We start from the raw sequence: 14,046 nt of genomic DNA, 5'->3' as shown, positions 1-14,046 counted from the left end.
GTGGCCAGCTCAGCCCACCAGGGGGCGGGGCTGGCTGGCATGTGGTGCTGGGGGATCGAACCGCGGTCCCTGTGCTTTGCTGAGCTTGTATCTAAGTAGGTGCTTTAGACCACTGAGCCATCTCACCAGCCCTGAGGAAAGCGTCTTTGAGGATTTATATCTTGCAAGTTGTTTGGAGAAGCACTTAGCCTTACCTACCAACACTAAACATGGAGAACATGAGGGCTAGTGGATACCCAGTATAATGGCAGGACAGCACCCCATCCTGACCACTGAATCCCCAGGCTAGTTTTCTTTGCTAATCATCATGAACCAAACATCCTGTGACTTTTTATCATTTTGTATGGACACCAGCTCCTTACCAAATTCTCCTGGTAGGTTCAAGAATTAGGCCTTTTGAAAGGAGCACTAAATTTACTTCTGCCTCTTCCTGTTTTCTGCCTCTTCAGAGACCACAGAGCTGGGCAGCAAGAAGGAGCTCAAGTCCATGCCATTCATCACCTATCTCTCAGGTCTGCTGACGGCCCAGATGCTGTCAGATGACCAGCTCATCTCAGGTGTGGAGATTCGCTGTGAGGAGAAGGGTCGTTGTCCCTCTACCTGCCACCTTTGCCGTCGGCCGGGCAAGGAGCAGCTGAGTCCCACACCAGTGCTGCTGGAAATCAACCGCGTGGTACCGCTTTACACCCTCATCCAAGACAACGGCACAAAGGAGGTGAGCTCCCCTGCCCAGCCTCCTGCTCGCACATGATCGGTCTCCCACCTCTTCCCCTTCAGGGCCCTTTGTCCCTAGGAAGCATCATCACCAGAATCATCATGACTACTGGCATTTTTGATTCCTTATCATGTTCTAAACATGTAGGTAGCTTTGTGACACTAGCCTTGATAAGCAAGAAATTCTCAAATCTTAGAGTCTCAATACAATAGCAGTTATAATTTTGTTGGTGTGGAGTCCCAAATAGATGTATTCAATTGTCGAGTGCCTCTACTTTTTAGTATCGCGCCTGTTTTGTCTTGTGCACCAATAACAGTCACTGCGGAAGGAAAAAGCACTTTAGGGGATTGTTTGGGAAAAGTTTGAATGGGTAAAAGGTCATTTAGGGTCTGATTGTATTGATGCCAACCATTGTCCATAACTGTTTTCAAGGGAAGTATATTCTAACTGTGTGTTTAAGAGAAGAAGGCATAAGTGTGGTGAAAACCTAGCAGTGTCTACCTGAGTCCTAGACGTGGGTCACACCCTTTAATCTGCCTTCCAGATCAAGGATTTACTTAGAAATATTGGGCTGATTCACATGAAATTGTTGACATTTGAACATATGGTTTATCTCACGGCCATGTCCATATTACACCTGAGAGAACCTCAGAGATGTTAAGTGATTTGTTAGAAGTTGGTCAGCTCCAGAGTGTACGTGTCTAACTGTGCTATGATTGCTATCTCCTGATTTCTTCTCCTGTGTCTTGTTTTTAATTGCAGTATTTTAGGACTTGAAAGGATTATATGAGCTATTTGGCTCCCTGGTTTTCAAATTTATGTTTGTGGAATACGTGTTACAAATGGGATGTTCCAGGGTCTCCAATGCATAAACCTAGGAAGAGTGATGCCACTATTTCCATGAGAAAGAAGGCGCTTTCTCTGTTCTCTGAGGGAGTTTCCAGAGGGCTCCAAAGAAGTCAGTCTAGAACTCTGCACTGTGTTCCTCTCCATAGCCTTCTCCTGGGCTACGTGCCAGAGAATGACAGAGGTCAGAGAGGGCGTTACAGAGGACAGATAATGGAGGTGCAGCTAGGATGGGGCCAGAGGGGCTGGAAAGGGTCTGATCATTTAGGATAATTTAAGTCCAGCCGTAGAGTTTGGGGCCTGTTCTTTGGTTAATGAGATGGTGGAGACATCTGATGATGGGGTTGATAGGATGAGACTTGTGTGCTGGAAGGAGTCTTCTATTAGCAACCTAAATTGCCACCAATAGGAGAGCAGGGAAGGGTGTGATATTCATCGAGTGTATTTACTGTTGCAGCAAATATTAATGAACTATAGTGACACTCATCAATGTGAAACGAACAGATTAAGAAGTGAAAAAAAGTAGTTCCAATTCTATACAGATTTTATTTAGCAGCATGATCACTTTCCTTTTTGAAGCAAAAGCTCATACGCTCTTACCTCAACTGCACTACCTTTTAGAATAAATACAAATCTGTGTATTTAGAATAACTATAAAGGAAGCAAGGATATGATGAACAGAAGGAATGATGACGATCTTGAATCTTGAGATGCAGTGTAATGGCACCAGGGGACATATGTCATGTGTGAATAGTAAGATTCCTGACTGGCATTTTCAGTGGTGGATTTTTTTTTTATTTTGTTTTATTGAGAAACAAATATCAATGAGATAGTTTCAAAGCTGACTAATAGGACATTTTCAATAATTAATACATTGTACATTGTTATCTTCTTAGTGGCTATCCATAGTACAAGATGCAGAAAGGATATCCTGCAGTGGTGGATTTTTGAGCATCTTTTAAAGTGTTTAAGGTAACTCAGTGATTAACTAACAAGCGAAATGGATAAATAAGGCTGAATAAGGCGTGGCAGAGCCGTGTGCTCCAGTCCTAAAGCAAACATCACAAGTGATCTAATTCTGTACCTCAAAGTTCTCCAAACTTACTATCTACAACCAAAAATGCATATGTGTGTCCACACTTCTCACTCCAGAGGTTAGACTGTGGGAATAAAAGAGGAGAAGCAGAGACACCTATTTGGCAGAGGCTGTGCATCACCGACTCCACAGGGCTTTGTGACTGCTCTGTGCATTTGCCTTACTGACTGCCTTTCTGGCCATACTTTTCTCATGTGCAGTGTGGCTAATGCAGACTAAGTTATAGGACTTTGGCAGCATGCTCCAACATGTCCTTGGCACACATGTGGTGGTATGTGTGTGTGTTAGGGGGTAGCAGTTTCTTTCTTCTTTGCTCAGGAGCCAGATTTCCCTATGGCTGGACTTGGACTAGCTCTGCTCAGCATAATCAAATGTTTAATATTTTGGAAATCCAGTGAAGTGTTTCTGAGGCCAGTTAAGTATTGAGTCAGAGAATTTCAGAAGTGTAAAAGTGGTCACTAGATGTCACTATTTTCCTTGTAGGAGACCTGGGGGAAAGGGAAGTACTAATCATTGATTGATTAATTCAGGAAGTATGTTTGAGTACCCACTCTGTGCCAACCACTGGGTTATATCCTAAGAAATGGACCATGTAGAAAAATGCTCATGTTTTGTTTTCTGTTTGGTGTCAATGCTTTTGTACCTAGTACTGGCCTACATCTCTAATCCCCAATCCTCAGATTTACTTTTTTGAGGCAATGTCTTTTTAAGTTGCTCCAATCATGCTCAAACTTGTGACCCCCCTGCTTCAGCCTTCCAGAGCCATGGGTTTACATCACATGCCAGCATGCCCAGCCAAATGTATACAGTCTTTATCTTTTTGTGTTTTTTCTTAGTGCAAATCAAACTGAGGATCTCACAAATACTATGCAAATGCGCTACCACTAAGCTACATTCCAGTCCACACATGATCTTTATCTTCACGGTGTTTATGCTCTTATGGAGAAAACATCGTCACTGAAAGAAGAGTCAAACCATGCAGAATCCCAAGAAAGAGTATAGGCAAGTGAACTGAAAGTGTGTGACAGCCTTGCATATCCGGAGACATCTTTTCTCAGGAAAGATATCTAGACTGAGTCCATCACAAGTACATGAAGGGAACGTGAATGATTGGACTTAGGAGAGCAAAGACATTAGGATATTCCACATGGAAAGCTCAGTCCCTTCAAAGCCTAGTAAGCATGGCCATTTGAGGGCTGAATGAGAACCTATCTCTCTGGGGTCAAAACTGAGAGATACTCCATGGGTGGTGCTGTGGAGAGGTCAGGAGCATTTGAAGGCTGTGGTAAAAGTTTGGCACCAGAATAATTGGGCATGAGTAGGGTGACTGTGAAAGGCATAAGCACATAGACTGGAACAGAAGTTGTTCTCAGTTTCATGCTTTTATTTTAGTGATCCTTGCAAGCAAATGTTAGAGCAAGTTGACTAATGATGGCTTCCTCTAAGTTGCCGGGTTCTTCTGCCCCATCCCCCAAACCCCAAGGACAAGCCTGTTTAAAGTTTCGCAGCCTAGAGTGTTTGACACACCAGATCATTTCAAGGGAGCCAGGTTATAGTAGCACTGGATTAGAGCTTTCTGGGTCTCTGGGTCTGGAAATGGTCCTGTGTGAGGGGAACATGGCCACCCAACAAGCTGGTGTGAAGAAAATGGCCCAACTCTTGTTTTGGCCAACACTTGTTTTTCTGTCTCTGCCTCAAACTACTCCCCTCCCTTCTCCCATAGTTTCTCCATCTGTCTGCCATCTTTGCATGCTGAGGAAAAGCCACGTAGATAAAACAGAAAAGAATCTTGCTCTGGAGGGGTCAGAACCATTATCCTGAGTCATAGCAAGGTCTTGGACAAGTCCTTCCATTTTTCTATATGAAATCCAGAAGAATCAAATAAGAGTTTTTCTTTGTTTCTTTCTGAGTTTCATACTAGTGACTTTAGCAGAGATGCAAATCCTGGAGTCCGTGCGCCACACAGGCTTGGGTGGCATCTGCCTCAGTTCCTGTTTATTACATTGTGCCAAATGGTATCTGTGGGCCTCACTTTCCACTTCTGTGAACTATGGTATCATGATCTCTATTTATAGAAACATAAATGGAGACAATAAATACATAGCATACAGCATGTAATAGATAACATGATTGATTATATTGATCAAAATGATATTTATCTAAAATTGTCCTCCCTCTTGCTGCATTTTTGGGTGCTTCTTCTTCTTCTAGGTAGCCCACATATATGGCAAGTTAGAGTACCATCCACACATTGTTCAGAAGTGGCCCTTGGTTGACCAAAAGGGTGGGTTACAAATGAAAGGATCTGAGGAACATTTCTTCACTTTATAATTAGTTATTATTAGAATTTCTACAGACTGGAAGTCCTGTGTGAGAACCCCAAGTCCTTGAGCTATATAAGACACTGAGAGAACTCTTGAGCCCCTTCGGACGATGTGGGCAGGTAATAACAGAGAAAAGAGCTAGGGGTATTGTTTTTCCAAGGTTTATGGTGGTGGCTGTCACTTCTGATTCTGCATGGCAGCAAGTGCGATGGTTGAATGGCTTCAGGGGCAGTTGGACACTTGCCCATTGAGTGTTTGGGCCTCTTTGGGTCTATTCTTATAAACATATTGGGAAGAATGATGTCCTCTGTCCCTGGTGGAAAGAAGTCCTTAATTACACTTTGTGTAATATTATAAAGGAAATATTTTGAGGTTAAAAGAGGCATCCTGTCACCTATAATTTATTTCTCAACCATAGACTATTTTCTTCCTTAAATTATCTATGTATCTATCTACTGATCTATCTGTCTCTCCTGTTGCAGTAACAGTTTATTACTTGAGAGAGACTTTAATATCATGTCCTTTTTATTTTACAGGAAAACAACTACTTTATTTTATAAATAGTAAAACTAAGACCTAGGGATCGAGAATGACTCGAGGTCACATAGTCAAACTAAATTCAAAATTTCAAGGACATCTGACCTCAGAAATGTCTTTTACCTCTTTGAGAATCAGTTTTCTCATCTGTACAATCAGAGGTGGTAAGTTGACCCATGCAGGACTCATGTAGAAAAGTTAAGGGACCAAAGGGTGTTTTGGCCACTGTTTTGAAGAGTGAAATACTCTGGATATGGATGAATCTTTTTGAATCCTCAGACTTCCCAATTTTGAAGCCTGTGAGAATTTTTCTTCCACAGTGCTCTAAGAAGAGTCATATATAATTTTGGTCTTGCTGTGGTTGTCTGGCCTTCCCGCAGATCTTTTTCCCTGCCAGAAAGACTAGTGCTTCCATTTTCACTTCTTGGATCACATTTAGAACAGAATCCCAAAAGTCATTCCTGGAAAAAAATATTAGCAACCAACTCCCCTTCCCCAATTATTATCACCCAACTATCACGCAGCCAATGCTGCTACCATTGCTGCCGCCACGATGTCTGTACCACCACCACCATCATCCCAGTCATGCCCGCCGTCACCAGCACAGTCCCAGCACCACCTCTGTCACCGCCACCTTACTGTAGCCTATCATGACCATCCTGTTGTGGAAGGTATTTGGTGTGTGCCAGCTGCTGCTCCAGGAAAAGTGACAGAGTGCCGACTAAGATGCAGACGGTGCCCTCAAGAGGCTCGGTCTAGCAAATAAGCCAAAGCTTCATGGCAGTTATACTTTCTTACATATGCTACATTGCTGCATGATTAATTTTCATGTACTATGATAAGCCTCCCAATAGTGCTAGAAAGCAGAAAGAACCTGTAAGAGGACATCTGAAAAAGATTCTTGGGGAAGTAAAGGTGGATATGAGCACATAGTAGTGCAACTGAGGCAAGTCTATTGATGATAGTTAGTGGCATCTACTCAATGTAGAGACTATTCCAAAAGCTGTGCTAAGAGATTTAGGCATCCAATAACTTATGAGGAGAGCATTATTATTACTAGCCATGCTCATCAGGTGAGGAGACTGAGGCCTGGAGAAGCTGGAACTAAAGTCATTAAGATACCAACCCTACTCTAGACCACAGGTGGGAAACTAGGATTCACATACCAAGTTTGGCCCACAGCCTGCTTCTGTAAGCAAATTTATGAAATATAGCTAGACATATTGTATATATATTATCAATGGCTGCTTTCCTACTGCAGTGGCGGAGTTGAGTATGGGCCACAGAAAACAGTATGGTGGGCAAAGCCCACAATACTTTCTATCTAGTATTTCACACAGAAAGTTAGTTAGCTGAGTAATACTCCACTTCATAAAAATACCACATCTTTTTCATCCATTCCTCAGGTGACAGGTATTCTTGGTTGTTTCCAAGATTTGGCTATCACAAATTGTGCTTCTATAAATATAGGTACACATACATCATTATGATATGAAAAAAAAAGTTTGTCAAACCTAAGGGGTATTTGAAAAGAAGAACAGCAAATCAAATATATAAAATGTGCAAGCTAGAAGAACAAAAATTAAAATTGTTGAGTAGTAACTATGTACCTGGTATTTTGAAGTATATTAATGCATGTTTTCTTATGCTTTATCCTCCTACAATATATTTAAAGTGTGCAGTGTTATGCTATAAATAAAGTGCAGTGTTAAACTATGAAGTTGAGACTTTATAGAGGAATTTAATTTATCTAAGCTCACAAAGCTAGTGAATTTCAAGACAAGAATGCAAACCCAAGATATCCACCTACAAAATTTTGTGTTTAATTAGTCGCTCTTGCAATGGATGCAAAAACGTTATGCAGAAGGCTGCCTGTGACCAATTTGAATGCTGTGTCAAGAGGTGTGGGAACTGCATCAGCTCTGACAGCCTTTCAATATTTGGGGTCAAAAGGAGATAACTAGACATGAGGTTTAACTAATCAAAATGTAATATTGGCAGTCAATTCCAGGAGCCATGGCTGCCTTTAGAGGGTTATTTATTTTAAGGTCTATATATGCTTAACTTTAAGGAATGCTTAGAGTGTCATCCTTGAAAGTCTGCATGTGTTTGTGATTTTTCTCCTGAGAAAGAGATTGATGTCATCAGTAAATTTTATGAATGTTTTCTGCTCTCTCCTCCCCTCCCCTCCCCTCCCTTCCCCTCCCCTCCCCTCTCCTCCTCTCTCCTCTCCTCTCCTCTCTCCCGCAGTCTTGCTCTCCCTTTGAACTATGTAGCTCAGTCTGGCTTTGGATTCACTATGTAAACGTAGCCTTTGCTGGTCTGGAACTCATGGTGATCCTCTTGCCTCACCTTTCCAAATGTTAAAATCACAGGCATAGGTTACCACACCTGGTTCTGAATGTTCTTGATCAGAATGTTAGAATACCAACATTAGGTGACGACTAAGAACTTCCAGGGCTCAGCCACTGCTCTGGGCACCTGGGATACACTCAAGAATGAAGCAGGGATATATCCTTATCATTTGGGAATCTAACTTTTACTAGAGCATGTGTGATGGAAAGAAAGTGAGCAGCCCATTTTGTAAGTAATACAATATTAAAAGTTTCAGTAAAAGAATAATTAGAGCCAAATAAGAAAGGTAAAAGTGCTTAAGGGAAGGTAGGATCTAGATCCGAGTGTCCTAAATGGGACCAGAATCCCTGCGGACGATACAAAAGGAGCATTTGATGAGAATGCAGCTTCTTTCCTTCCATGTGCAGACTCTGTCTCTGTGGGCACTGACGCTGGGAGTCTGCATTATCCCAAGCCCCTGTTCCCAAGGGATCCTGGCACACGCTGAGCTTGAGCATCCCTAACCAAAGCCCTTGTTCGCACACCTTTCTCATTTTAAGATTCCTTCAGGGAATTTCTGGCTTGGGGATTTAAAAAAATCAACTACTTCTTATGATCTTGCTGAAATCTTCTCTGCTATTGTGGGCCATTTCCTTCGTGGTGTATTCTGAAAAGGAGGTGCGCTGGCCAGGAATCAAGCTGTCAGGCGATCTTCAGCAGCAGAGAAGATCAAAGACAAGAAGGAGGAATAATCCACGTATTACTCAACACATTCATGGCTAACTACAAAAGAGGAACTTGATACTTGGCTCCTCTTCTTGAGAAACTGGAAAACATAACTCTTTCATGGGACCAAGGGACTACGAGATTCAGCGATGTGTAAGACCCAGTCTTAGCAAATGCAAACATTTCTGCTCGAGAGTGTTTTTTTTTTTTTTTTTTTTCATGAGAGTGAATAGAGTTAGTAAATGTAAGAATGAGAATGGCAGCATGCCTTCCATGGCTCTTTTAACAATAACAAGCATTCGCTAAGCAATGCAGTAGTGCCAGGAACTCAGCTAAAGTTACTTTATGTCCTTAGCTTACTGAACTCTCTCTCCCATTGGTGTCACACTTGAGTATTATCATCTTTCTTTTTTCCAGGGTAGAAACTGAGGTATGGGGGAATTTAGATTATTTGCCTGAAAGTACAAATAGGAACCAGTGAAGCTAGGGTTTCATCAGAACACCTGAAACTTCTTTTTTTTTTTTTTCTTCCCTATTTTACTATGCTTTCATCTACTAGCTATTTTCCTTCAACTTAAAAAATAAAGTATAGCAGGGAACAGGGTTCATTGTGTAAGCCTGCTGTGCTGTAATACTTGGGAGGCTGTAAACAGGAGGATCACTGTAAGTCCTATCTGTGTAGTGAGACCCAGTAGACGCTGTACCAAAAAATCAAGGGAGTTGGGAGAAATTATTTTTTAAAATAGTATAAAATGGAAGTCTGTTATGTACAAAAGACATTATTACTTCACTTTTGACTTCTTGCAGGTATTTTGTCTTTATTTCTTTACTTAACTACTGAGATTCTTGAACAAGTAGACTATGTCTGCTGTCTGTAGTTAGTCATCCCCATTCATCCCAATTCATTGTAGGGTTTGGCTGTCAGCACTCAGCGGAAACACAGTGACTTCTCCTCTATTTTTAGTGTGGCTGGGGACCACTCTACTATAGTTACCATAAATGGCCTTGCCTTCTTCCGACACTGTTTTTAATTCTCAGGTTAGAATTAAAAAGAAAGTCTCAGATTTAGACTTGATAAATCCTCCTGTTTATTTGTTCAATTACTTTATTTTTATTTTTTTATTGGTACATGTTTGTAGTATGTAGTGATTACATTCATCACAGGGAGTTGGTACAGGTTCATGATATATTTAATTCTTCCTTATTTCATGCTCCATTCTTCTTAATTCTTATCATTCCAAAGCCAAGGAGGCATACTTGGCACATATCTTCACTTCCTGTTTGTACCTGCATCCTGCCCCACAATGCCTTAGCATATCCTATTGATTTATCTTCTTAGGAATTGCTCTTCAGTTCCCCTTGACCCAGTCTAGTCTCAGCCTTTCTTGTGCTGTTGTAGTGGCCTCCAAATGGGCTAATAATGGCCCATTTCCTTTTAGTTCATTCTCTACTTTGCAGCCATGCTGATATTTTCAAAACTAAAATAGCCTCCCATTCCTTCTTCATTAAAACTTTTGAGCCTCCCATTGCTCTTAGGATAAAAACTAAGGTCCTCACCATGGCCACGTTGTGTTGCTTGGACTGAACCCTTTGTATTTCTTAAAATTCACCTTGTGCTCCTTCCTCCCCTGTTTCTGTACTCAAGCTTCAGTGCTCTTTTCCCAGTTTCTGGAAGGTGTCATGTTTTACCTTGCCAAGGAGACTCTGCCCATGCTGTTTCCTGATGTTGAAATGTGTTTCACTCTGTTTCTTCTGTTTTTCTACTTAGCAAACTGCAACTCACTTACAAGAGTGCCAAGGCTCCTAGACTTGATAAATCCTCCTGTTTATTTGTTCAATTACTTTATTTTTATTTTTTTATTGGTACATATTTGTAGTATGTAGTGATTACTTACATTCATCACAGGGAGTTGGTACTTGTTCATGATATATTTAATTCTTCCTTATTTCATGCTCCATTCTTCTCCCCTCACCTCTCTCAGACATCTACTCCTGTATACCTTCAAGCAATGAAATTATACCAAATTCTGGTGGAGCTATAGGGGAAAAAGGAGCCCTTTTTCATTATTGGTGGGAGTGTAAATCAGTCTAATCACTACAGAAATCAGTACGGAGGTCCTCCAAAGACTAGAACTAGAAATTCCATTTGACTTAGGTATTTCATTTCTAGGTATCTTTTTGAAAAAAAAAATTGAAGAGGTCATATCACCGTGATGCATGCGGAGCCGTGATTTTAGATGCACAGCTTACATGATTCCTTCTTCAGAGGGAAGATTCCTTACCTTTGTCAGTCTCGTTTTTTTTTTTTTTTAATTTTAAAAAATCTTTTATTTATTCATTTATCTGGTACACAGTCTAGCTATGCAGCTCAGACTCATAGTGGTCCTCTAATCTCAGGCTCCCCAGTGCTGGGATTACAGGCATGCACCACCACACCTGGTTTCAGTGTTGGCAGGCATTCCCTGAAGGAAGGGCTTGTGATATCTGGGCTTGAACTCAGGTCCTTGTGCTTGCCAGGAAGGCACTTAGCTGTGCTATCTCCCCAGCCCGCCTCTGTTTTTAATATGCATCTATTATAATTTCTAGTTATGATTTCATTTTTTATAATTGCTTGATTAATATGTGTCCACATTTTATTATTTTACTATCTCTGCAGTCTTTATGAGGGAGAAAGTGAAGTAAGTTGTCATCCCTCGGCAAGAGAGCGATAGCATAGACATTTAGCCCAGCAATAGTCTGTTTCTTGGTTCTTTCCCACCATACCTGAAAAGAGGTTTTGGCCTTGTGCTTGAACAGTCTTTGTTTTCACAGAGCTTCCTCAGGGACTCCCAACCATCCTACCTCCATTGAGACAATTCTTTTCCTTACACTGGGTCAAAATATTTTCCTGTACACTAGAGGGCAGACTTCATGAGCTCAGAATGAACCAATTTGTGTTCTGCATTCATCAGCAGCTTACAATACTGTCTCACCTATCACAATCCAATAAAGACAACCAAGTGCAAACAAATAAATGACGAATGAAAAAAGTCACTGACTAGCATCGTTCTGCCTACATGGTGCCTAAATGTACACCAATTCTTGCAGTCCTCTTACTAGGGCTGTGAAAGTAGTAATGTTTATTTTCATTTAGTGATAAGGAAACAGGCTCAGCAAGTATAAGTAGTCCTCCCCTGAAGCCTCACAGGACTAGCTAACACCAGAGCTAGGGCTGGAAATCCTTTTCCAGCTGCCCCCATCCACGCTTCCGTCACACCCATCATTGATCTGGGAGCATCATGCAAAGATCGGCTTGCCCAGCTCTGTGCTGCACTTCCAGAAACAGTGAGCCGCAGGTCCCACCCCGTAAAGCTTAGCCCTGCTGAGGGCTGGGGGGGGGGGGCTCTTCCTGGGTCATTAAGCAACTTCAGTCAGCAGTGATACCAAGGGCCCAGAGAGAATTCACAAACAATACAACTCTCACTTTCTGTTCCTCTCTAATCTAAGGAGTAAAAAAGAATTTGTTCCAGATGTGCCTCACAAATCACCAGATGCATGCAGCTGGAAGCAGCTTGACTTTGTACTGTTGCACAAATGGGCAGCCTGTGCAGTGCTTTGTGGGTCCACAGAGTCACGCCTTTCCTTGGATGTCTGAGCAGAAAAGTTCCGGGCTGTAAACTTACACTTTAAGAGAAAGTGAAGACCACCAGGAATATATGGCTTCTCCTTGGACTGTGTGTTTCGATCCTTTCTTAGCTTCATCTTCAAATCATAGTTTTATTTGGGAAGCACTATTGAATTTGAGGATCTGCTATCAGCTCAAAACTTAATTTTAAAAATGTGACATTCCAATGAAGAATACCTGAGGAGCCACCATGTTCCTGTCACCTAGATTGATCAGTGATCAATTCATGCCCCTCCTGCATTATCTGCTTTTTCATCTGGTGCCGCACTTCCCTGCTAATTTAGGAAAACCTCTCAAACATTAGATCACATGTAAGTGTTAAAATCTATATATCTAAAATATAAACACAAAATAGCCTATATACCACTACCAAGTTTCCTAAATTAACAGTGTTTCAATATCGTACAACATCCAAATCTGGCTCATGTTCGCTAAATCATCTGATATCTTTGAAACTAACCTGTTTGCTCAAATTGGGATCAAAATAAATTTCAAATGGAGTTACTGGCTGTTAAGTGAGTCTCTTTTAATATATAGGTTATTCCATCCCTCTCTTTCTCTGCTTTTTATTTCACAGGATTTTTTATTGATAAATCCAAATTGTATCTAGAAATTCCCTCCAACCTGAATTCTGCTGATTGTATTTCCTCTGTGCCATATATCATATTCTTCTGGTCTTGGATCTCTTATACTTTGGTCATTTGGTCTACAGGTTTAACCAAACATGATTTAAACATTTGTTTTTGAAATCTACTCCAAATATTGATAGATTTGTGAACTGAGGTGATCAACAGAGGAGCTTCAGCTTCTTACTCTAGTAATGAAGAATTTTTTTAAGCACTGGGAAATGAACTTAGGACAACATGCATCTGAACAAGGGCTCCATTTCCCCAGCTGCATTTGTTCATCTTTGACACGGTCAAATGTGTCATCAAATCCTGGTTTTCCTTTTCTCCTATTTTTGGCAAGGGACTCTGAGCCTCCATCTCTCAGGTGTGTTATGAGTTTAGTAATAATGATTCCTAATTTCTGAGGTTATTGTATTAAAGAGTAGATAATAACATGCCTCACTTGTGCCTGACACATAATAAATGCTAAGTAAAGACAAGCTATTGTCTTATTTTTCCTCTTTTTTGTTATTCAGTTTGCTCTTTCTTATCTACATTTCATGAGGAAGAAAAGCATAGGAGGGATTACCCATGCAACTAGGCAAGGCCTCACCTACTGCTTGCTTTTTTTCTTCTTGTCCTGAAAAAGTTTGTGTCATAATACCCATAGGAATGGCCTTCTCAGTGGCCCCTAAGGAGCTTTTCTTCTCTATTGGAACACCTTTCCTTATTCTGAGTCATCAAAGTATTTTTTTTTTCAAGTCCTAGTCATTGAATCCAAGATCTTCTCCATGCTAGGCAAATGTTACAACATTATGCCCCATCCACAACTCTCAAAATATTTTCCTGCATATTTCTTCTTGCTGTTGCTCATGGATCCACCCATCAACACTCTACTAAGTCTTACCTATTTACTAGGCTGTTCATGTATTTTGCAATCAAAGAAGAAGGGTTCATATATCAGCTTCCACAAAGTCTCTGTGATTCTTTGGACATGGTTGGACCTTTGAGTTGTTAAACTTTTTTTTTTATTATGAAGAAAATGGGATCTGTATCTCCATTGATGCAGAAAAGGCTTTTGACAAAGTTCAATACTCATTTATGTTCAAAGTCCTACAGAAAATTGGCATAGATGGCCTCTACTTCAATCTGGTAAAAGCCATTTATGAAAACCCAACAGCTAACATAATCCTAAA

At 41.0% G+C, this 14,046-nt stretch overlaps 1 protein-coding gene across 6 annotated transcripts in view; it reads left to right on the top strand.

Moving 5' to 3' along the window:
• Astn2 (astrotactin 2) overlaps positions 1 to 14,046 on the top strand; it is a 1,030,147-nt gene that overhangs the window by 776,467 nt on the left and 239,634 nt on the right. For all 6 annotated transcript variants that reach the window (XM_023701575.1, XM_012516970.2, XM_023701577.1 and 3 more), the window contains one exon: positions 450 to 715. In XM_023701575.1, coding sequence (XP_023557343.1) covers positions 450 to 715 — 266 coding nt within the window. The remainder of the gene's footprint in view (positions 1 to 449; positions 716 to 14,046) is intronic.

This window comes from Octodon degus, unplaced genomic scaffold (assembly GCF_000260255.1).
Source record: "Octodon degus isolate 3935 unplaced genomic scaffold, OctDeg1.0 scaffold00137, whole genome shotgun sequence".
Classification (NCBI taxonomy): Eukaryota; Metazoa; Chordata; class Mammalia; order Rodentia; family Octodontidae; genus Octodon; species Octodon degus.
This window is presented reverse-complemented; position numbering and strand designations above follow the sequence as displayed.